Genomic DNA, 25,636 nt, shown 5'->3' with positions numbered 1-25,636 from the left:
TGTTTTTATATAGTTATTTGACATTGTTATTTCCCCTTGTTCATATGCTGTGAGATTGAAAAGGAAATTAATTCAAGATACGATTTGGATTTGGAACAGTGAATGGATTTGTTTCTTGTCTTCCCAAGGGAGAATTCTTTTATGTTACTGAAGTCATGATTGTGTTTTAACAGGAACACTTTCCATCCAATTCTGTGAGATTCAGTGGCTCGTATTCAAAATCTTATAAAAAAAAGAACGTTTTCTCTCTACTGAATGTTACTGACTGCAGCGGAAGCAGTGTGCAGAAACATGACTGTCTTGGCACATGGAAAGGAAAACACTGGCACAAAAGCAAAAACAGAGAGAGGAATATTAAATGATTTTAATTTTTTTTATGTTGAAGTCAGCGTCCAAAATTAACATCCACCAAGAGGCAAATGCAAGAATAAACAGGTTATGGCAAATAAATAAAACATTATATTATTTAATTGAATTGCAATTATGATAATCTGACTCATGTGCAATTGAATCATGTGCATGATTCAAAATCAACATTAAAATTGTGAATTCCCGCTAGTTAATCATACCTAAGATGCTCTGAAAGAAGTGCAGCATTATGTTCACTGTATCACTGTGCTGGTAAATGTCCTGTTTACAGCACAACACTCGTGTAACATTTCTGGATAAGAGCTTTCTGTGCCCGCAGCAGTTGATTTCAGGTTTTGAAGCCACAGGATGCAATGCACATAAATGTTTCTTTCCAGGAATATGTGATGGTAGTGTTGCATTAGATGTGCAGAAGCCTTTAGAATCTGCTCTATTCCATTTCAGACTCTGATAGCTCTAATCACGGGAGGATTTACTCATGGTTGACATCCTGAGTTATTTTTGCACATGAAATAAAGCAGGAACATAGCTATTCCAATATCTATCTCAGATGCTATGCACTATCTTGTGTTTATAATGTTTTTATGCTCTCTTATGCATTTTGTAGTTTCATCGTCCTTTCATGTCCCCTCTGGAAATTTAATTTTTATTTGCAAATATGGTTTGATGTTGTGATGTTGCATATATTTGCATTTCCACTCCTTTCCTATCTGCTGTTTTTCTTACTGAGAGTCTTAAATCTGCCTCAAAGCATACACTCTTGGATGAAAAGGAATAATTGATGACGGGCCATTTAATTATTAGAAAAATAATGCCCACCTTTTTGTCCTTAAATCGCTCGTGTGTAGGACTAATTTCTTACGCATCTAATCCCAAACCTCCGTTTTTATTCAAAACAAAACACAAATCTATCCTTTACTACATTATCATATGAAAAGGCAAAAAACTACAAAAACAAATCCTGTAGGGATTCAGTTTATCCAGCAGCGAATTCCCATTAGGATCCTTTAGTATTATGTAAGTCTGATAGGAATCCTGATAGGAATGTCTGATAGTTGTCCTGCACACATTCCTTTAAAACATTTTTTAACCTCCCTCTTTATTTTTCTTGTGGGAGTCTCAACTGTCATTTAATTGATGTGATAGTTGTTGTTGACTAACAATGTAACGCCGTCACTGCGGCTCCGACCGTGAGCCCGTCTCTCATACTGATCAGAAGCTTTTCTTCACGGCATTGGGGGCGAGTGCTACATTTGTACTGTGGATCTCTATAGGAGAATAAAACAATTGGAGGGAGAGAGCGAGAACAGAGAATATGAAAGAAAAGGACAGTCAAACAATGGCTGCTCTGTTTAAAAGGCTATTGTTTTGCAAGAGCTGCACATTAATAACATTATATCAGAGCTAATGAAATGACTCATCGTTGCTTCTCCTCTGAAGTTTTTTTTTTCTTTTACACTCTATTCAGACCTTTGCTAGCTTCTGAAATGTTTAATCCGTTACTGGCTTTTTAAGGAGAGTTTTATATTAAATCAATTGACTAATTACAGCAAGACTGCTGGTTATCTGGACGCGATGTTCATTTGTCACAAATGTCCCAGGTTCAGTCACGTTAAGCTTGATTTATGCCTTTTACAATCTGCAGGGTAAATTGTTTTCCGTGCTAAACAGCAGCAGTGTCCATTTTAAACTGGAACATTTCATTAAGCGTTATGATTAATGTGAACGTTTTGATTTTTAAGTGTCTGTGACCTGTTTTATTATTGAGATGCATCAAAAATGGCAACTCCTCATGCTGATTTTAATGTGTTTTGTTGATTCCTCTGATTTCTGCCGATTGATTTATTAAGGTCAGATGACAGATATAGTCGACAACTCATCATTTGCTGGGGATGTGGTTACAACAAATCCTGGTCAACCACTGGCCTTATTATTCCTATGGGAAAATGAGATATTAAAATAGATATGGTTCTTATTTTAGAATGGAAACATTTCCCCCCACTGTAAATAGTCTAAAAAAAAATCATACGTACTACTTTATAAAAAAACAAAACAAATCTGTAGTAGAAATAAAAATAGACATAGATGAGACAATTATTGACATACGGTAAGGGTATGAGAGCTGTACAATTACATAGCACCGATCATTTGAACTTGAGAGAATTAAGGTGTCTAGGGATAACAGTTGAGCTACAGTATAAAGAGATCTCATTTGTGATGTTTCTTTAACATTGAGCTTCTTTTAACTGTTATATAGCGCTTTTTACAATGCCTATTGTTTCAAAGCAGCTTCACAGTGTTAACAGGAGAATGCAACAGAATTTGATTCGGCTGTACAGCCGCTCTGGAGAAAACAGTGATGTCATCCAGCTCTGTTCAATTATCATATAGTATCAACGCGGGCAGATCAGTAATACAGTTGAATGTTTAGTGTAGCGCGCCCAACTAAGCAAGCCAAAAGCCAAAGGCGACAGAGGCAAGGAACCAAAACTCCATCAGGTGACCTAATGAAGAAAAAACCTTGGGAGAAACCAGGCTCAGTCGGTGTGCCATTTCTCCTCTGGCCAATGGACAATTGGACAAACAGTGTATGATTATGATTCAGGCAACATTACAGGTCAGAAGTCATATTAGACCGGAATATTCAGTATATTTGTCTAGTTCCATCTGATTGAAGATCGGAGTCATCACGCCGGAGACGGGTTTGTTGAGGATGTCGTGTCGATGAGGCCTTCACAGGGGAGAGTCTAGTTGACACGGTCTCTGCCGACACTTCAGGGATGCATTGGTCGTGTCTAGCACAGGTCCACCATCTGATCTGGATACGGCCCGGATCCGGCTGACTAACATTAGCGTTAACATTAACAAGTAGATCAGGTGTTATGGGAAGTGTTCCCAGTTCCGGCTGACCTAGTTAATGCAGCCTAAAACAATCATTTAACTGATTTGAATAATATAAATTGACAATGTTCTATGTGTATGCCATAGTAAAGATATGTGTCTAGATTTAAACTGACTATTTATGTAAGAATTTTTCACACACAGTGATCTGTGGGGTATAAAAGAATAATTAAGATGTTTTTTCACCCTCAGTTCTTTTTCTCTTGCAGTGAACCTGCCTGTGCTAACGATGGCATGCAGCAGTCACTATGGAAATGCCATTGAGGAGTTCTGCCTGGCCAAATTCAAGCTGGACATGGAGGTTCTAGATCAGCGGCAGTGGTGCAGCTGGGAGGACACTGTTGAGTAAGTGATAAACATGCCAGTTGTAGGATTTAATATATTATCGGTAAATTCTTGATTCTTATTAGCTGACATAGTGTTTATGGCATGTGAAGGCCAAGTATGGTAACCCATACTCAGAATTTGTCACCTGCATTTAACCCATCCAAGTTAGTGCACACACATTAGGAGTAGTGAGTAGTGAACACACAAACTGTGAACACACACACCCGAAACAGTGGGCAGACATTTTTGCTGTGGAGCCCGGGGAGCGATTGGCTTGCTTTAGGGCACCTCAGTCATTTCAAACCTGCAACCTTTGGTTACCAGTCTGACTCTCTAATCATGACTGACCCCAGCATAATTTTCTTCTTTTTCTAAGTCCAACTGTTTATTGACATTTTCTTTCCTGTGTTGTGGGAGAAGAATCTGAATAAAGTGGTAGTGATATTAGAGCCACAGTGCAGAATATGTCAATATTTGCATTTTCCTGTTACAGGATGACCAGACGTCCCATTTTTCCCAGTACAGTCCCGTATTTCAGCTCTACTTTTTAGTGTCCCACCTTATTATGAGAAAATTTAGTTTTGTCCCGTATTTCTTCTTTTCTACATTTTCTTTGCTAGGTGATCATATAATATCGAGATACAGTCTTCTGTCACAAGAGAATAGCCTAATCAAAGGTAGCCAGTCTCGTCATATAGTATATCTTGGAGAACAAAATTACCATCCAATCACAATTTGTTATCGATTAACTTGTGGTTAGTGAAGGCAGAATATTAGAGAGCACGGAGGAGATCATGTCAGACACAAAGATGTCAAAGAAGCGTGTGTACATTTAACAAGGAGCTTCAAAAACAGTTTATAAAGTCATTATGCGCAGTCATTTTTTTTTGTTATCCGGGAGTGACGCGCTGCCAAGATGGCAACGGCCGACTTTACGCTTCGAAAACGCTCTTCAGAAATGATCGCTATCTCACGACCAATTCGTACGTATTTGCACGAGGGGGCTAACTCGTACGAATTCTTACGACCTCATTTGTATGAATTCATACGATTTGTCTATACTGCAGTGATGGGTCGGTTTTAGGGGTAAGTCATTTGTGGTAGAAATCATACGAATTGACCAACTCTTCAAATATTGTTTGTACAAGTGAGGTTGTACAAATTTGTACGAATTAGCCACCTCGTAAAATACGTACGAATTGCTGTGAGATTAGGGATTAGGTTGGTATTACTGTATTTTATCAGTAGAAATGAAGCCTTGGTAAGCATCCCGTCCTTCGGATGAGACGTTAAACCGAGGTCCTGACTATCTGTGGTCACTAAAAATCCCAGGATGTCCTTTGGAAAAAGAGTAGGGGTGTAACCCCGGCATCCTGGCCAAATTTGCCCATTGGCCTCTGTCCATCATGGCCTCCTAATCATCCCCATATACTGATTGGCTTCATCACGCCATCCCCTCTCTGGTGTGTGGTGGGCGTTCTGGCGCAATATGGCTGCCGTCGCATCATCCAGGTGGATGCTGCACATTGGTGGTGGTTGAGGAGATTCCCCCCTTCTATATGTAAAGCGCTTTGAGTGCCTAGAAAAACGCTATATACTGTAAATGTAACAAATTATTATTATTATTATTATAAGAGACTACTTTCAAAAACATTTAAATGATCTTACTGACCCCAAACTTCCCCTACACGTTTCACATTGCACACAGTTTGGTTCAGCACTCTTTTTAACAAATTTTGCTCAGAGCAACCCTACCTTGCCGCTGACACGCCTGCATGTTTATTTGAACACTTCATGACAAGGTCAGTGAAGAGCAGAGTTTTCTCAGTAAGAGAGACGACAGGGGTTCCCATATTATCACATACCTCAGAGGGATTTAGTGTGCCATGTGGCACAGCTCCAGGCGTACACCGTTCCTGGGAATGCCTCCATATGCACAGCTGTCTCTGTGACATAATGGAGGAGGTTATTTGTGGTGCCCCAGAAAACATGATATTGAAGAACCTAACCAGAAGAACTGTCTTGGCTTTACTTTTGTGATTTTGACAACTGACCCTAAAAAACTCCCTCTCTGACATTAGACTAAAGCCGTTGCGTTCTAGTCGAGAAAAGTGACACTGGATGTCCAGGCTGTCGGATCGGGCCAGCAAGGTCTGCCAGTCCCTGTCATCAACACTTCATACACTGTTTGTCCCTTGCGACCTACCTCGTATAAACTGTAGCTCATGCCAATGTGCAAAATGCTGACTGTGTTTTACGGTACTAGAAATTATTGGAATTAAAAGGATAGTCCACCCAAAAATGTAAACTTAACCATCATGCACTGATGTCATGGCTGTATGACTTTCTTTATTCTGTGGAGCACAAAAGAAGATATTTAAAAAAAAAAATTGTCCATGCAATGGAAGTCAATGGTGACCAAATTTGTTCGGTTACCAGTATTCTTCCAAATATCATCTTGTTTTCTGCAGAAGAAAGAAAGTCAAACTTCTTTGTTTGGAACAACATGAGGGTGATTAAATGATGACATTTACATGACTTACCATTTATAATGGAAGTGAATGGGGCCGTTTACTGAATAATTTAAATGATTAATTTTGAAGCTTATCATTTTATAAAAGGACATTCATTTTTCGCTTAATATTTTTGTACTATTTGAGGTGTACCGCTTTAAAACCTTAAAATGCCTGGAAAAATGTTTTGAATTTATGCTATTTCAGTGTCATGGCGATGTAGTTGTAAATTTAAATGTAACTTTAAACAGAAAGTCTTACCACACACTATATTGCCAAAAGTATTGGACATATCCCTCCAAATCATTGAATTCAGGTGTTCCAATCCCTTCCATGGCCACAGGTGTATAAAATCAAGCACCTAGACATGCAGACTGCTTCTACAAACATTTGTGAAAGAATGGGTCGCTCTCAGGATCTCAGTGAATTCAAGCGTGGTAGGTTGCCACCTGTGCAATAAGTCCATTCGTGAAATTTCCTCACTACTAAATATTCCACGGTCAACTGTTAGTGGTGTTATAACAAAGTGGAAGCAATTGGGAACATCAACTCAGCCACGAAATGGTAGGCCACATAAAATCACAGAGCAGGGTCAGCGCATGCTGAGGCGCACAATGCGCAGAAGTCGACAACTTTCTCCAGAGTCAATGGCTACAGACCTCCAAACTTTGTGTGGCCTTCAGATTAGCTAAAGAACAGTGCTTAGAGAGCTTCATGGAATGGATTTCCATGGCCAAGCAGCTGCATCCAAGCCTTACATCACCAAGTGCAATGCAAAGCAAAGCGTCGGCTATAGCTACAAATGGTGGGCCAATTTTACAATTTGTACAATATTTGCATTAATTTGCGTCAAATATATTATTAGTCCCAAGATTCTTTGCATTAGTGAATAAATACATAGATCTGCTGTTAACATTTGAATTCCCTAGTGGTCTGGTGGCAGAATGTTTGTAAACCGTGTCAAAGTTTTCGGGTTCTAATCCACTCACATATTTTTTTTTTCTTCTTCATTAAAATCAAAGGTGTTCATCAATGATTGTATATTAAGAGCAGGGACACGTTTGTGTGCAGTTTGTTTTGTGGTTTCACCGGAAAGAATAGAGTCTCTCTCCGCAACGGCATAAGCGATAGATTGACACGCTCTACTGTGTGTGAAGACAACAAGAGAACGTAAACCCCGCCTACTTTGATTGGCCATCTCAATCATTTTGACATTGACGAGCGCTGTTAGACATGAGGCAGACCAGACTAAAATGTAACTTTTAAACCTTTTTGTCATCCTAACAACAACATACAGACATACAACATAATGAAGTGAAGCAGAGCGGTGCAATAATTTCAAATATTGGGGGGGACAATTTGGCCATTTCTAATTATTGAGGAGGACTTGTCTCAATGTCTATGGTGGTTACGGCCCTGATGTGTACGTGAAGGCAGGTGTCCCAAAACTTTTGGCAATATAGTGTATATTGTTTGTCTATTGAATATTTCAACTTATGGATTTACCTCATTAACTTCCACTGTAAGTGCCTCAAAGTAACCCAGAATTTTGCTCCACTCAGAAGTGGAGGGATTGTCATAGCAGAATGTTCTTGGTGTTCTTTAACAAAACCTTTGGTGCATTTGTTATTCAGATCAAAATCTCAGAATGTTGCCCAAAGGTTGCAAACAAAAACGGATTGTGTTGAGGAGGAGGACTGATTCCTGCGGGTATAGTTATACTGAGCCATTATTTATGACATAAAATGATTATTCATATACGACTATAAAAGCAGTTTGAGTGATTCCCTTAGACAGTGAGTCATAGATTCTGCTAACTGTGTATAATGGTTTGTCATGACCTCGATCTTTGGTATTTCATTCGACATCCTGGATAACAATATTTTTCTGTCTGTTTCAAGGATTTATATGTGGTTAAACCTCAATAATAAGAACAGTCTTAGGTTAGCCGGCTTTATTTAATACAGAGAGTACATCAAAAATGATTGATGCCACGCAATGGTCTTTAAATCAATAGAAAATTCAGGCCATAAATCTGTCATGGTAGGTCAGAAAGTGCACAATATTACTCCATGATTCAATGCATTACTTTTCTTTACCATCAAGTTCAGGGCTCGACATTAACGCTTGTCCGGGACAAGTGGATTTTTTGAAGGGGCAAGTGAAAAATAATTTTACTTGCCCGACGGACAAGTATCCTGGTTAAAACGTCAAAACAAAAAATAACTAGGGAATCACCAAAGTGCAATAATGATTCAGCATTCAGTTAGTGTAAGTGGAGATCGATAGTGGACAATAATATAAAACGAACTGACGTTAACAAGGTTGTGCTGTTGAGGCTCGCGCAGCCTCTCGAGGAGAAAATCGAAAACATATGAGCGCCGCTCGTACAAAGAAACTCCGTTAACATACACGGTTAAAAATTGTGCCGTTTTTATATTTATAACATATGATACAGTTAAGGAACATCACACAAACAAGAGTGTTGTTTTCCTGAATACCATCACGACTGAAAATGACACTGATTTCATACGCCAGTTCCATAAACAATTAATTAACATTAAGTCACTTACATTTTAGATGCAATATGGACTGTTTTTGTTCTATTTCAGCAGCGAAAATAGTTCCAAAGAAAGATTACAACAGAAACGTAACGCATCTCAAAGCAACAGCGTGTTACTGAACGATTCAGCGTTTTCAATGTATCGGTTGAATCAAAGATTCAATAACCTATTCGTAAACGACCGCCTAATTCTTGAATGAATCAGCCGTTTGAACGAATCGACTCAATGATTCACTCATTAAGACGGTCACCTGCTGCCAACTACAGGTGGTTTAGTTTCATCTTTCCAACATTTCATATTTGTATATTCAAAAATATTTAAAATAATCTCATAACATTATTTAATGCAGTTGTCATTTTTCAGTGTAAAAAATTTTATTTAATTAGTAACAGCCTATAGTGTCTTATTCTAATTTAATTGATTGATCAAATTTTAAAATATAAAATGAAAGCTGAAGCATAACCTATATTTAAAAAGATTATGGAAAAATGCCCTTTATAAAAAGGTAAAAATATCACAAATATGCATATTTAAATATGTAAAAGCTGATCAAACTCTGCTTCAGAATAGATTATATTTACAGAAAAAAAAAAAAAATTCCGGACAAGCTAATTTTTTCCTCGGACAAGTGAATGACAAATATACTTGTCTGAAGGACAAGCATGTGAACAGGCTTAATGTCGAGCCCTGAAGTTTGATTCCAGGCTGTCAGCCTTCTAGAGAAGAGTGTTATAGCTCAATGGTTGCTCTTTCATAGCTCAGGGGATTTCATGGTGTTCTCAGATCTGGGAGCAGGTTCAAGTGCCCCACTCACCTGTGAAACAACGCTCATTAAAGTATGTATGGCCCTTCGGCTCCCTCCATGAGGTCGTCTAACTCCATTGCTCAATTATGCACAAAGCACCGTCTAGAGACAGTCACAGGTCTGAGATGAGGGCTGAGCAACACTGTAGAACGGCGTGTGGTCTCCAATGAGCCTCAGAAGTGGTGAGGTAAGACTTATCGAGCACTGAGGGCAGTCAACTGCAGGTAATTAAGGTTATACACAAGCGATCAGAGGCGGCAAGCACTGTTGGAATTCAGCAAATTGTCTCACCTGGGCAATGAAGCATTAAACTGCTTTTGCGAGAACCAACAATCTACAGATATACCCTTGCCTTTTGCCCTGCCAAGGGTCATTCCTGTGTGTGCCGGTATATGCTCATTAAACTCCTCTTAAAGTACAGTCTGGAGGCAAAATAAACTCGTAAAACATATACAAATTAACAATGCAGAGCTGGGATTATAGGCAGGTGTTTGTCTACTACAATTTTAGCTTATCTGAAGAAATTAGATTAAGGAACAGATGTGAAAACCTCAGTGTGAAGTGTTTTGCTACTGATTTAACAAGCACAAAACAGATCCCAATAGGTTTAATAAAGTGCAAACTACATTGACAAACTACACCTCTGAAGATCCTATTGTGGTTTCGGGTTATTTATTGCAGGGCATTATTTTAATGGAATAGGTTCCCCAAGTTGTTCCGAACCTAATTTTCTTTTTTCTTTGGAGCATTAAAAATGTTTTGCAGACATTTTTTTTATCCATACAGCATAATTGTAGAGGGGTAAAGAGAGAGGTAGAGAGAGAGAGAGAGAGAGTCTTGAGGCATCATGTTTGAATATGTGTATGTCGAATGAGATTTGGCAGTTACAACAACTCTAAAACTTAAAGTTGATAAATGGCCAGCACTAATCTTAATTTATTTTTGTGCCATTACTAACAACAGATAAATAACTGCATGAAAACCTTAGTAACTGGTTTGGTGATTTTCATCACTGTCAGTATCTAGTTAGCAAAGAAAGGCATGCCTTTATGTGCTTCATTATGGGCTTGATTCTGCTAATGGTTCCATGACAGCTAAAATGCATTATTTAAGCTAAAATTTGACCAACACATCTTTGGTCTGACTCTTTACAATTTTGCCTGGTGTATGTAATCAGATTTAATTTAGGCTTCACAATTCATGGCCATTTTATTGAGGTTTTGATGTGTGTTATCTGGATTAGTCAAACTGGGAACAAAATTTCAGACCTAATTCATGTTTAAAAAAGTCTGCTAATAAATGTTCTTTGTTGATATTCTGCTCTTTTAAAATTATACTGGGTTTAATTTAACAAATGAATGGTCTAATTAAAAACTAAGAGACACACTTTCCGAGACTTCTAGTGGCTGAAGTTGTTATTAATCCAGACACGTAATGGCAATGTTTTCAGGTCATGAGAGCGGCCAGAGTATATGGCAGAAAATATTAGAGGCTATTCCCCTTTGGCCTCTCCAGAAATCTATTCCATGATGGATGTGATACTTTTCAAGCACGTAATACGTCAGAGATCCTGTAACTCGAGCTCAGGTGTCTTGACTTATTGTACCCGTCATTTCTGTGTACACCATCTGGTGTTTGGCAGTTCTGACTCTTTGGGCCCTCTGTGACCTGTTGTCCTGTCCCTGATGAGACTGCATGAGGACAGGCGGATCATGTGATCACTTAAAAAGTGTGAGAAACTAAAGGAGAGAAGAGAAAGCAGAGTGACAGTTTTGGTGATGGCAAGGGAATACTGAAATCTAGAGTTGCTGGTTCACAGAAAGTCCTGGAGTTAAAATGTAGGATCTGAATGCAGTGATACGAAGTGACAAAACTTCCTGCAGTGTCTGTGCTTGGAAGTTATGAATTACATAGAGAAATGTCACTATATAGCTTTATATTGCCATAGAGATGTAGTAAATTTAACAAATGTGTTACCCAACTGTATACAATATAAAATAGGGGAAGATGCCCCCTTAAAATCCTTCTGCTCCCCATGCAGTCACAGAGTTTAGGTTCTGATCCTGATGTCCATATGTCCCCCGGGCATGCATCATTCACATTACAGTCCAGGTGTTTGTGGGCTAGTTTTTATTAGCTCTGTGGAATGTGACCACACTTGAAAGCATTTAACCCCCCTGTCAGCCTTGATGACAGTTAATGACTTTGAGAGAGAGTGACACTTTATAGTATGTTTCAACAATTCTCATCACCTTCAGCATCCAGGGGACAGAGATCAACTGATTCGGCAACTGTTGCAGAGACACATGCTCGAAATGTTTTAAAGGACGTTTCTGGATAATCGAGTATATGATCACGGATCACTGTTGTTATGCGTTCTGCTACAAACAGTCCTCAATTGAATAAGCTGTTTCTATAGAGATCCCAAAACTAAAATGATGGACGAATATTATTAATCTTGAATATTATGCTTTGAATGCTAAAATATAATAAAATAAAATAAATAAATAATAATTATATTGTTTTTCAACACAAATAAATAAACCGCAAAATGGCATGACATACTGAAAAGTAGTTATTTTTTTATTTACAATAAGTAAACTACTTACTTTTCCCCCCTCGTTTAATTTTTTGCCAAACAAGACAAAATACTGATTAAGAAAAATTATTTTAGCGTTAAAAGAGTGATTCCTCCATGGACTGCCACCTTAACGTGGTGGAGGGGTTTGAGTACCCGAATGACCCTAGGAGCTATGTTGTCCGGGGCTATATGCCCCTGGTAGGGTCTCCCAAGGCAAACAGGTCCTAGGTGACGGGTCAGACTAAGAGCAGTTCAAAAACCCCTTATGATGACAAAAAGAAGGAGGACCGTGACGTCGCCCGGTATGGCGCAGCCGGGGCCCCACCCTGGAGCCAGGCCTGGGGTTGGGGCTCGTATGCGAGCGCCTGGTGGCCGGGCCTTCCCCCACGGGGTCCGGCCGGGCTCAGCCCGAAGGAGCGACGTGGGGACACCTTCCCGTGGGCCCACCACTCACGGGAGGGACCGTAAGGGGCCGGTGCAAAGCGAATCGGGCAGCAGTCGAAGGCGGGGGCCTAGACGACCCGATCCCTGGACACGGAAACTGGCTCTTGGGACATGGAATGTCACCTCGCTGGCGGGGAAAGAGCCTGAGCTTGTGCGTGAGGTTGAGAGGTTCCGACTAGAGATAGTCGGAATCACCTCCACGCATGGCTTGGGCTCTGGAACCACACTCCTCGAGAGGGGATGGACTCTTTACCACTCTGGAGTTGCCCATGGTGAGAGGCGGCGGGCTGGTGTGGGTTTGCTTATAGCCCCCCAGCTCTGCTGCCATGTGTTGGAGTTTACCCTGGTGAACGAGAGGGTCGTTTCCCTGCGGCTTCGGCTCGGGGATAGGTCTCTCACTGTTGTGTGTGCCTACGGGCCGAACGGCAGTGCAGAGTACCCGACCTTCTTGGGGTCTCTGGGAGGGGTGCTGGAGAGTGCTCCGACTGGGGACTCCGTCGTTCTACTGGGGGACTTCAACGCCCACGTGGGCAATGACAGTGAAACCTGGAGGGGCGTGATTGGGAGGAACGGCCCCCCTGATCTGAACCCGAGTGGTGTTCAGTTATTGGACTTCTGTGCTAGTTACAGTTTGTCCATAACGAACACCATGTTCAAGCATAAGGGTGTCCATCAGTGCACATGGCACCAGGACACCCTAGGTCGTAGGTCAATGATCGACTTTGTGGTCGTTTCATCTGATCTGCGGCCGTATGTCTTGGACACTCGGGTGAAGAGAGGGGCGGAGCTGTCAACTGATCACCACCTGGTGGTGAGTTGGATCCGATGGCGGGGGAGGAAGCTGGATAGACTCGGTAGACCCAAACGTACTGTGAGGGTCTGCTGGGAACGTTTGGCCGAGTCTCCTGTCAGAGAGATCTTCAACTCCTGCCTCCGGCAGAGCTTCGACCGGATCCCGAGGGAGGCTGGAGATATTGAGTCCGAGTGGACCATGTTCTCCACCTCCATTGTCAAAGCGGCTGCTCGGAGCTGTGGACGCAAGGTCTCCGGTGCCTGTTGAGGCGGCAATCCCCGAACCCGGTGGTGGACACCGGAAGTAAGGGATGCCGTCAAGCTGAAGAAGGAGTCCTATCGGGCCTGGCTGGCTTGTGGGACTCCTGAGGCAGCTGACAGGTACCGACAGGCTAAACGGACTGCAGCCCGGGTGGTCGTGGAGGCAAAAACTCGGGCCTGGGAGGAGTTCGGTGAGGCCATGGAAAAAGACTATCGGCTGGCCTCGAAGAGATTCTGGCAAACCGTCCGGCGCCTCAGGAGGGGGAAGCAGTGCCCTACCAACGCTGTTTACAGTGGCGATGGGCGGCTGTTGACCTCGACTGGGGATGTTGTCGGACGGTGGAAGGAATACTTCGAGGATCTCCTCAATCCCGCCGTCACGTCTTCCATTGAGGAAGCAGAGGCTGGGGGCTCAGAGGAGGACTCGTCCATCACCCGGGCTGAAGTCACCGAGGTGGTCAAGAAACTCCTCGGTGGCAAGGCACCGGGGGTGGATGAGATCCGCCCTGAGTACCTCAAGTCTCTGGATGTTGTGGGGCTGTCTTGGCTGACACGCCTCTGCAGCATCGCGTGGCGGTCGGGGACAGTGCCTCTGGGATGGCAGACCGGGGTGGTGGTCCCTCTTTTTAAGAAGGGGGACCGGAGGGTGTGTTCCAACTATAGGGGGATCACACTTCTCAGCCTCCCCGGGAAAGTCTATGCCAGGGTACTGGAGAGGAGAATCCGGCCGATAGTGGAACCTCGGATTCAGGAGGAACAGTGTGGTTTTCGTCCTGGTCGCGGAACACTGGACCAGCTCTATACCCTCTACAGGGTGCTGGGGGGTTCATGGGAGTTTGCCCAACCAGTCCACATTTGTTTTGTGGATTTGGAGAAGGCATTCGACTGTGTCCCTCGCGGCGTCCTGTGGAGGGTGCTGGGGGAATATGGGGTCCGGGGTCCTTTACTGAGGGCTGTCCGGTCCCTGTATGACCGAAGCAGGAGTTTGGTCCGCATTGCCGGCAGTAAGTCAGACTTGTTCCCGGTGCATGTTGGACTCCGGCAGGGCTGCCCTTTGTCGCCGGTTCTGTTCATAATTTTTATGGACAGAATTTCTAGGCGCAGCCAAGGGCCGGAGGGTGTCAGGTTTGGGGACCACACGGTTTCGTCTCTGCTCTTTGCGGATGACGTTGTCGTGTTGGCCCCTTCTAACCTGGACCTTCAGCATGCATTGGGACGGTTTGCAGCCGAGTGTGAAGCGGCTGGGATGGGGATCAGCACCTCCAAATCCGAGGCCATGGTCCTCAGTCGGAAAAGGGTGGCTTGCCCACTCCAGGTTGGTGGAGAGTTCCTGCCCAAAGTGGAGGAGTTTAAGTATCTAGGGGTCTTGTTCACGAGTGAGGGGAGGATGGAACGGGAGATTGACAGACGGATCGGTGCAGCTTCTGCAGTAATGCGGTCGATGTACCGGTCTGTCGTGGTGAAGAAAGAGCTAAGCCGTAAGGCGAAGCTCTCGATTTACCGGTCAATCTACGTTCCTACTCTCACCTATGGTCATGAGCTTTGGGTCATGACCGAAAGGACAAGATCCCGGATACAGGCGGCCGAAATGAGCTTTCTCCGCAGGGTGGCTGGGCGCTCCCTTAGAGATAGGGTGAGAAGCTCAGTCACTCGGGAGGAACTCGGAGTAGAGCCGCTGCTCCTCCACATCGAGAGGGGATAGCTGAGGTGGCTCGGGCATCTGTTCCGGATGCCTCCTGAACGCCTTCCCGGGAAGGTGTTTCGGGCATGTCCAACCGGGAGGAGGCCCCGGGGAAGACCAAGGACACGCTGGAGGGACTATGTCTCCCGGCTGGCCTTGGAACGCCTCGGTGTCCCCCCGGAAGAGCTAGAGGAAGTGTCTAGGGAGAGGGAAGTCTGGGCATCTCTGCTTAGACTGCTGCCCCCGCGACCCGGCCCCGGATAAGCGGAAGAAGATGGATGGATGGATGGATTTTAGCGATGTAATATTTCAGTATGAGCTGAAATTTGAATTGTTTCATGAATCTGTCACAATGTATACTCCAGGCTTTGCAAAGAGGTTTCATTTAGGAATAGTGCAGTGCCAATAGAGATGAGCATGAGTAAAAGCAATAATCGATCATGAAAATGGCAACATGAAACCATTGCTGCGATCTTTCTTTATTCTGTGACTGGTTATTGTGGCCGGAAACCCTCAGGTCCCACAGCATGAGCAGTGACAGTGTGCTGTAGTCATGGTCTCTGTGTGTTGATGTTTGTCCCTGACTCTCTCCGTCCTGTCACACAAGTTATATTTAGTGTGTTAAACCATTTTGAAATTCAATCTGCTGTCTTACAAGACTGAAAGCTGCAGGGACACTTTCCCATCACAAGGCCAATGGAGAAAATCACCAGCAGTTACCTACTTGCTGAGTTTTATATAAAAATGCGGAATATTATTATCATATTAGTTTATCCAAGTACAAAACAACTAAAAACAGACATTTGTCTAAGACTTACCTCTTAAATACAAAGATTAATTAAACTAATAATAAAATAATGCCCAGTAAATCATAATTGAAAAGAATGAGAAAATTTGCACCCACTTTATATTAGGTGGCCTTAACTACTATGTACTAACATTTGAATTAATAATTTGATACAATGCACTTATTGTGTACTTAAATTTAAAAAAATACCTGCATGTTATTACATCTGTAATTATTTTTTGTAGTTACATTTATAATTACAGTGTTGACACTTCCCTTACACCTAACCCTACCCTTAAACTTGCCCATACCACCACACTTCCCTAACTTTTCTCTAACAAAAGTGTTTTGCAATACAATATGAAAGCATTGAGTACATTGTACTTACTTTTTTATGCGAGTACATTGTACTTACTTTTTTATGCAAGTACAAAGTAGTTAAGGCCACCTAATATAAAGTAGGACCGACCATTTTATTAAAGATGTTTTATTACATACCATCATCATTAATTTTTCTTTTCAAATTCCCTTTTGTCCTAGGTCATATAAAAGATACTACAAAAATCCATCAAATCCAACCGATTTTTTTGCCCCTAATAAAGTTTTATCAGTCAGTCAATTAAGCTGTAATTTTGTCTAATTATTAAAAAAAAGAGTAGCGCCATAAAAGTAGACATTGTGTTTGTCTGAAGATAGTATTGTGTGAGGAACCGGCCCTAAATTTAAGACATTACGCCTCAACATCTTTTGTATTCCGCAGAAGAAAGTCATACGGGTTTGGAACGGCATGAAAGTAAATGATGGCCTTAATACAACGACATCATCTGATGTCTCACATCTGCAGTCAGAGGATCTTAACCAGAACAGCTTCATCTTATCTGTATTCACTTGTTAATTGCATGATAATAGGTTTTGACAGGGCAAAATTGAAGCTCCCAGGGTTCCTCATGATTAAACATCCAAATTTAACTCCTTCACTAAATTACTTCCTCTCAAACTGATGCTACAGGCTAAATATTGCCACAGCTGTTTCTGTTCATGCTGGTGATGATACGTTTGACATTTCTTTTTCATCACCCTGTACAGTTGGATGAAGTAGTTAAATAAACACAGAAATACTCATTTGTCTCTTCAGCAGAGCAGAAACCAGAAGATTATTTTTCAGATAGTTGAGCGCATCTCACCCTGGTTTGATGTGTATTTGCTTCTTAGACATTTCGGTAAGAGAATCTGCCTTTCAAATGAAATGAATTTATTATAGACTTACAATGGCATAGTGTTTAAAACAATTATAGATGAAAGAAAATGTGATTGATGTAGAGATGAATGGCACAACATTATGTGCACAGCATTATAACATACACTGCAGTCCACCTGCAGAGGATATCACATTATTAGATTTCTGATTCTCTCACATTCATGGCGGTGACCTTTTTAGGGCCCTATGAAATGCCTGTGCCATTTATATTTTTATTGTACATGGATCCATCTTTTGCCCTTTTCAAATGTGCTACTGTGTGGCTTCAGTTGAGGCCTATTGTCCTTTGCACACACTGTAGCCTATTAAAATGGCCACAATGGATTCCTAATACTGTGTGTCGTTATGATCCATGGCTGTTTTTTGTGTTGTGATGGTGATTTATGGTGATGAGATGGTGGTCTAGTGGGTTAAACCACTGAACTGATACGCAGAAGGTTACTGGTTCAATCCCAGTAGTCGCCACCAGCGTGTCCTTAAGCAAGGCACTTTACTCCATGTTGCTCCAGGGGGATTGTCCCTGTAATAAGTGCAAGGCAAAGTAGGTCGCTTGGGATAAAAGCGTCTGCCAAATGCATAAATGAAAAAATGATGGGCGTTCTTGAGTCTCTTGTTTGTCCTGAGCAGTTAAACTGCCCAATGTTCTTCAGAAAAATTTTGAACCCTCTCTAGCAGTGACTGTATATTTTAAGAGCCATGCTTTTGTGAACAGGATGTCCAAATGTTCTTATTTTGTTTAAATATATATATTTTTTCATTTAGTACTGCCCTTCAGAAGCAGCAGAATACTTACATGTTTCCCAGAAGACAAATTAAGTACAATTGACCTTGATCTTCAAATGCAAAAAGTTTTTTTTGTCTTGTGGACTATATGAAAACATCTTTTATGTAAAATATCTTATTCAGGAAAAAAAGAACATGCATTTTTATACAATTCCTCTTATTTTGTTAAAATTATTCACATTTTCACAGATTCTGCAAGGGGTTCACAAACTTTCAAGCACCACTGTATATTCTAATATTATGTATGTGTTGTGCCTCAGCTGTCACAATACCAACATTTTAGTAGACTGTAACAAAACCAGTGAATTTTTACAATTATCGATACCGATAACACCGGAACAATGAATGTACTTTTGAACAAGCTCCTTTATTCAAGACAAGTAAACAGTCAGTAATAAAATCAATAAAAGGAACATTACATCAATTGAACAAACCAAAAAAAAAAAACAGAACCAAGATACACTTTTTCACATAACTAACAGCAGTATGAACTATTCAAGTAAACATTAGAAGATCTATCAAAGACTATCAAAAAATGATGCAAATTAAAATGTCTTCAGTTACTGACATAGTCTTAACTGCATTATTATGTTCATGCTCAATGGTAGGGCTTATTAAAGCTACTAAAGCCAAAAGCAGTTATGTGCCAAAGTTTAACACGTTTAGGGGTTTGCTCATAATTACATTATATATATATATATATATATATATATATATATATATATATATATATATCTCACTAATTGTAAGTATGAGCAGTAATATGTAATAAGCAGTAATAATATATATGCTTGTCTTGGCAAACAACATTAAAAATGAAATGAGGAAAACAAATACAGTGCTACTTTGCATTAGCATACTATTAACTGTCCATTGTGGGCTTACAGTTGGATGGTTCTTTGTTTATTTTAGTCTTTAATGTGAACGCTATAAATACACAGGCAGACCGAGACGATCAGCGGTGTGAGCTCAGGGTCAGTCCATTAACAGACGGGGTTTAAAAAGCTGGAGCTTCTCCTGAATTTCAGTTCCAGTAAAGTTGACTCACTCTCACCATAAGTGAACGTCTACCACAAATCATTTCTTGTTTTGTTTTAACATTTGTCAGTGGTACCCAGGCACACAGACTCAAACACTGACATAGAGGGAAAAAAAGAAGATATATATATATATATATATGCACATAATTACACAATTCAAGTAAACCTATACAGCACATTTTATAGATAATAATTATGAAAGTTATGAAAGAAATAGATAAAATTCAAGTTTAAAATCAATATCGTAATTATAAAATCAATAAAAAGAAATAATAAAGGGAAAACTAGAAAAATGGACATGCATTTAATAATGCAGTGCAGCTGAAGTAGTGTAGCTCAGTGTTTTAAATTCAGTTTCCAAGTCAATCCTTTAAACCCCTCTTTGCAGTAGTTCCAGTCATTCTTGACTGACTTCTTTAATTATTTCCCATTTCCTTTACCCAACTACCCTTAGCCTCCATAGCCCAGCTGTGCACACAGGGGTGACCTAGACACCCATATGTGTCACACATGCCTCTTTGGGAAGATGAGACGTGCTTTTTGCACTGCCTGAGTGTTTGAGCTGCCATCCTGCAAGCCATCTTTATCCCTCGGGGTGAAATGTGAGGGGAGGCGATGTGCAGTCTGCTCCAGCCCCTAAAACAGGCCCGGAAGAGAACTCTTGATTAAAAGTCTGCGCTGGTTATGCCAGGCATCCCACGCTAGGCTGACTGGGCTTAAAAATAGATGGCTCAGGGTATGGGAGGGGAGGAAGGGGGGTTTGGGGTCTAACACTCACATAGGGGCCTATTAAGAGCTCATCTGAAGAAGTCTCTCCTTGAGCTCCTTTACCATCATGGAGTGAAGTCATTCCATCAGGGATCCTTAACGGTCACTGAGAGAATCCTTATTTCAGCTTAATAAATACATTTATCTCACACACTCTCACACACAAATATGCAGACATGCATTTTATGGATGATAGGAACAGCACCGGAGAGATTCATGTGAACCATATGCAAATAGTTAGCACATGTGAAATCTACAATGTGATGTTTTTTTTTTTTTTTTTCATGGTTCTTAAAGTCTTGTGATCTTGCAGGTTTTGATGAGATTATTTCATTGATAGTGCTTTTATATTCCAGCACATATTAAATTGATATTAATTTTAAAGTGAATTGTGTCCTAAAGAGTATTCAAAATTAGAATTGGTGTGTCCCAAATCGTAGAATGTTGAAATTAATATCCAAAGATCCCTGGATGGTCTACTTTTCCCGGTTGGTGCAGATTTGTGCACACTCTAACGGCTAATATTGCCCACGACCCATTGAGAATTGGACGAGGATTAGATTAGAACTACAAACACGGATCAAAAGTGTTAAACTACAAACACAACGGATGTGCGAGTCTGACGGTTAAGTAGAGAGGTTTAGATAAAGGGGTCGGAGTGATTTAATAATCAGTGTCTAACCTGAAGAAAAGTTAGTTATTCAATGTAATCCACATTATATTTAATCTGATCTATATTCAAATTGCAAACACATGAGGAGAGTCTCCGCATGAAAGGTCCGTGACTACATTTCTCTCCAAAACAGTGAAATGAAATTAAACTGAATGTGGGGGATTTTAAGTAACTGTGACAAGATGATTGAAAGGGCAGTTTAAACTGTGACAGGATGCATGTAACTAAGGCCACATCCACACGAAGCCAGAGCTTTCCCCATCCGATTTTTTTTTTCTTCCTCATCTCAAGAAATATCTGCGTACACCCGAAACCACTAAAACTGACTCAAAACGATGTAGTATTCATGCCAGCCCAGTATGGCTCTGTAATTTTGCCACAGAGGAAAAAAAACTAAAAACAGAGGAGAAGACATGCGCGAGATGTGGGGTGATGACATCGACGTTGCACAAAATATACGGATTGGCTGTACCGTGAAAATGCCAGGGTGTCATCAGAGGCGGACAGTAGTGAAGTATTTTTACTTTCCAAGTCATTTTATTTTTCAAGTATATGTACTTTATCACTGTTTTTCTTTGGAAAACTTTTACTTCACTACATTCCAAAGCATAATGACAAACTTTTTACTGCAGTAAAATTACTTGGAAAGTAAAAATACTTCACTACTGTCCGCCTCTGCGAGTCATTTTCAGATTTATCCACTCTGGGACCCGGTTTAAGAAAATAGCGGTTGCAGGTTCCCAAAACACCAGATACGTCTGGACAAATTTTTTTTCGTATACAGCTAAATGCATCTCCATGTGTACCCTAAGTGACAGAGCCCACTGCCATGCTCAAGGGCACCCAAGTCATTTTCTGCCAGTATTGAGAATTGAACCTGTGACCTTCAGGTTACAAATCCAACTCTCTAACCATTGGGCCACAACTGCCCCCTCAAAACTGTAAATGATACGTTGGATTTACTTAATTTTTTTATGTCAACAGGTTCCACGCATTTTTAATTAACATTGTTTATTTCAGTAAACTTAAGTTTTTTTACATAAGTTAAATTCAATGCCTTTTAGTTAAATCAGGTTCAAATGATTAATTTTGTCCAAAACTATTCAATTTAATTATTCTAAAATGAATATAAAAAACAAACCAAACCAAGAAATCCACTTTAATTTACTATTTTTATTTAGTGAAATGCTATTTTTACAACTTTTACAAAACCTTTTACAAGGTCTTATTGGCTAGCCAGAAGACGGTTTTGTTACATCCATGGCATACCCAAAGTAGTTTTTTTTATTATTATTATTATTAAAACAACTTTAATTGTTATTAGCAGGTCCTCACCCCAAGCACATGCTCTACACTTCACCACAATGGTAACCTCCAAAAACACTAACATAACAAAAACCTTTAAATACCAACATAAAACATTAAGAATTAAAAAGTCACTCCATTTTTTCATCTTGTTAAAAATGCATCAAATAGCACTTTATTTAAACATCTACTCTCCAAATTCAGCCCCTTTGCAAAGCATGATGGGAAGTTAAAGTCTTGTTTAATTGAGTTACTTGATTGAAACATGTTATTTCAAAATGAAAACATAGTTATAATGATAATAATTGTAAATAATTGTTAAATCAAGATGAATTGCTTAAAGTATAGTTTTTTTTTTTGAGTATAGCCGTTAACTCTTTTATTGGATTTTTATTTTAGCCAAGCCACACAAAACAAGTCCTACAAATTAACACATATTTTAAAGACACTTACCCCTGGTTTCACTGACAAGGCTTAAGCCTAGTCTCAGACTAAATTGCATGTTTGAGCTGTTTTAACTGAAAGCAACTTGCAATGAGATTGCTTAAAATATATCAGTGCCATTGTTTTGTCTCAAGAAGCAAACTAGTAATGTTGTTTTTCTAAGGCACATTTATAAAAGCTAAATGTCCTAGTTGAACTAAGGCCTAATCCTATGTTAATTTAAGCTCTGTTAGTGAAAGCCCTGTTTTTGTTTATTTGACCAGCACTTCAAAACAGTGAATCATTTTGTTAAGCTATTTGTTTCATTTTTTAGGAGTTGCTAAAGATCAGTTTCTCCTATCACTAGTGACCGCTGCAATGAGCTAAAAATTGTATGTAGGACCACTCCAAAAGAGCAATGTTTTGAAAGTGCCACAGCGTTTACAGTCTCTGAGAAATAAACCTACGAGTGGCTTCCCTATAGTTGGTTCTGCGTGTCTCCTGCCTCCTACAGGTAAAGAGGGAAAAATTGGCACACTTCACATAAAAAAAAAAAAGTTCTCTTCATCCTGAAGCCTTTAAAAATGCACAACACTATCTTATGCAAACAGTCGACATTAACCTCCTGTTTTCTCTCCTAAAGGTCTTATGGAGAACTGACCAACTGCACGTTCCTGGTGGCTCTGAAGATGAACTGTTTCTGGCCAAACCGAATGGTGGACGAGTTTTTCATCCGGGTGCACAGGCACTACTTCCATGACTGTTCATTGTCTGGACGGCTGCTTCACGATCCACCCAATCGGATCTTGGGGCCTTTTATCGTGGTGCCCATTCTGGTGACGCTACTCATGACAGCTCTAGTGGTATGGAGGAGTAAACGCAGCGAGGGAATTGTATAAGTCTACAACAGCTAACCAAGAACCTCCACACTGAACAACAGAGAAGGTGATATTTCACAGACTGCGAACATTAAGAAAGACTTGTTTCTCATCAAGCGGTTGTATATCGAAACGCTTATAGTGAACACTGTCACTGTGTTATCTACAAACAGATAACATAAAAGTCATTTATACGGACAAAAACTTTCTGCACAATTTCATTCAAGTAGTTTTCAACTAAATGTTTTGTCATGCCAGCATTTTGTCAGTAAAACAGATCTCCAATATGGATGCAAGTCATTATGATGATGGATAAGTATCATCTTGGATGGATAAACACCAAACTTAAGGAAGGACACTGTTATTCCCATGTCTCTGACGAACCTATGTGAACACTGGACTCAATCACTTTGTGACACCCTAATGTATTTCACACTCATAGATGTGCTTTGTGCTAAACTATGACATTTGTAGCATGACATTCATGATTAATATTTTGTTGTAATATTTAAAAAATAAAAAAGGGCTACAACCATGATCATGCCAATAACATTTACTATATTAATGATTCCTCCAAAAAAATTATTGAATCAAAATGATTATTGTACTTAAATGCTCCAAAATGAATATCTTCATCAGATATTTTGGTAAGACACCTAAAAATGTAACATCACATGTATCCCTTAAAGACAAGTCAATCCAACAATGCATTGCTACATCAAAATCATGCAAGATTTTGGGTAGCTCTGAGAAATTGATTTCATTCAATACTGAAAAGTATTTATAAAAACATATATACATACATCAGGCTTAACATTATGTGAAGTGAATAACACTGAATATCTCTTCATCACTGCACCCGTAGTGGGTGGGATATACAGTATTAGGCAGCAAGTGAACATTTTGTCCTCAAAGTTGTGTTAAGCAGGGAAAATGGGCAAGCATAAGGATATGAGCGAGTTTGACAAGGGCCAAATTGTGATGGCTAGACGACTGGGTCAGAGCATCTCCAAAACTGCAGCTCTTGTGGGGTGTTCCCGGTCTGCAGTGGTCAGTATCTATCAAAAGTGGTCAAAGGAAGGAACAGTGGAGAACCGGCAACAGGGTCATGGGCGGCCAAGCCTCATTAATGCATGTAGGGAGGGAAGCCTGGCCTGTGTGGTCAAATCAAACAGACGAGCTACTGTAGCTCAAATTGCTCAAGAAGTTAATGCTGGTTCTGATAGAAAGGTGTCAGAATACACAGTGCATCGCAGTTTGTTGCTTATGGGGCTGCATAGCCGCAGACCAGTCAGGGTGCCCATGCTGACCCATCTCCTTCGCCGAAAGGACCAACAATGGACATCTGGGCATCAGAACTGGACCACAGAGCAATGGAAGAAGATGGCCTGATCTGATGAATCACGTTTTCTTTTACATCACGTGGATGGCCAGGTGCGTGTGCGTCGCTTACCTGGGGGACACATGGCACCAGGATGCACTATGGGAAGAAGGCAAGCCGGCGGAGGCAGTGTGATGTTTTGGGCAATGTTCTGCTGTGAAACCTTGGGTCCTGCCATCCATGTGGATGTTACTTTGACACGTACCACCTACCTAAGCAATGTTGCAGACCATGTACACCCTTTCATGGAGACGGTATTCTCTGGTGGCTGTGGCCTCTTTCAGCAGTCACTCAATCGAATCGAGCATCTGTGGGATGTGCTGAACAAACAAGTCCGATCCTCACAACTTATAGAACTTAAAGGATCTGCTGCTAACATCTTGGTGCCAGATACCACAGCACACCTTCAGGGGTCTAGTGGAGTCCATGCCTCGATTATTTATTATATACTACTATATATTATAATATATCTATATATTATTTATGCATTTAGTTGCATTCATAATGCATATATATTATATTTATGAATTGAATCAATGAATAACATTGATAGTAACATCTGTGCATTTATATAAATACACCACAAATGTCATCTCGATTAAGTTAAAATTCATGGAGCTTTAAAGATAATTGAATTCCACCATACAAAAACATGCTAATGATTTGACTATTGTCCAACACCATCTGGGTTTTGACGTTTTAATGCCTAATGTCATAAGGGACAATGTGCTACTCCACTACATTTAATGTTTTAATTTGCTTAAAGCCTAATTAAACAAACACTTTTGTCTTATCACAATCTTGTGAAAGCCCAGTTGGGTAACTGCCTAAAAGGGTAGATATCTATATACTGTAGGTAACAGACTGTGGCTATCAGATACTATTAGAAGCAGTGAACTGAGATAATTACTGCATTTATTTTGTGACACAGGCTTCATGAGGTCTTGTCAAGGGTAAATATTTTCTTTCTTTAGTGGAGCGGAACCCGGCAAAGAAGCTTGCAGCATATGTCAAGGAATAATTCATGTATTAGCTCTAAAATTATGTTTTCATTCAGATGGTTCTGCTAATTATTTTATTTGAGTTATGTCTGTGTATCTCT

At 40.5% G+C, this 25,636-nt stretch overlaps 1 protein-coding gene across 1 annotated transcript in view; it reads left to right on the top strand.

Annotated features, from left to right (window-relative positions):
- The window catches only part of ramp1 (receptor activity modifying protein 1), a 37,844-nt gene extending 14,131 nt beyond the window's left edge, over positions 1–23,713 (top strand). Inside the window, exons 2-3 of the mRNA XM_079821451.1 lie at positions 3,480–3,615; positions 22,919–23,713. Coding sequence (XP_079677577.1) covers positions 3,480–3,615; positions 22,919–23,174 — 392 coding nt within the window. The 3' untranslated portion in view covers positions 23,175–23,713. The remainder of the gene's footprint in view (positions 1–3,479; positions 3,616–22,918) is intronic.
- The last annotated feature ends 1,923 nt before the right edge of the window (positions 23,714–25,636 follow it).

Source organism: Gobio gobio, assembly GCF_949357685.1.
Source record: "Gobio gobio genome assembly, chromosome: 7".
In the NCBI taxonomy this organism is placed as follows: Eukaryota; Metazoa; Chordata; class Actinopteri; order Cypriniformes; family Gobionidae; genus Gobio; species Gobio gobio.
This window is presented reverse-complemented; position numbering and strand designations above follow the sequence as displayed.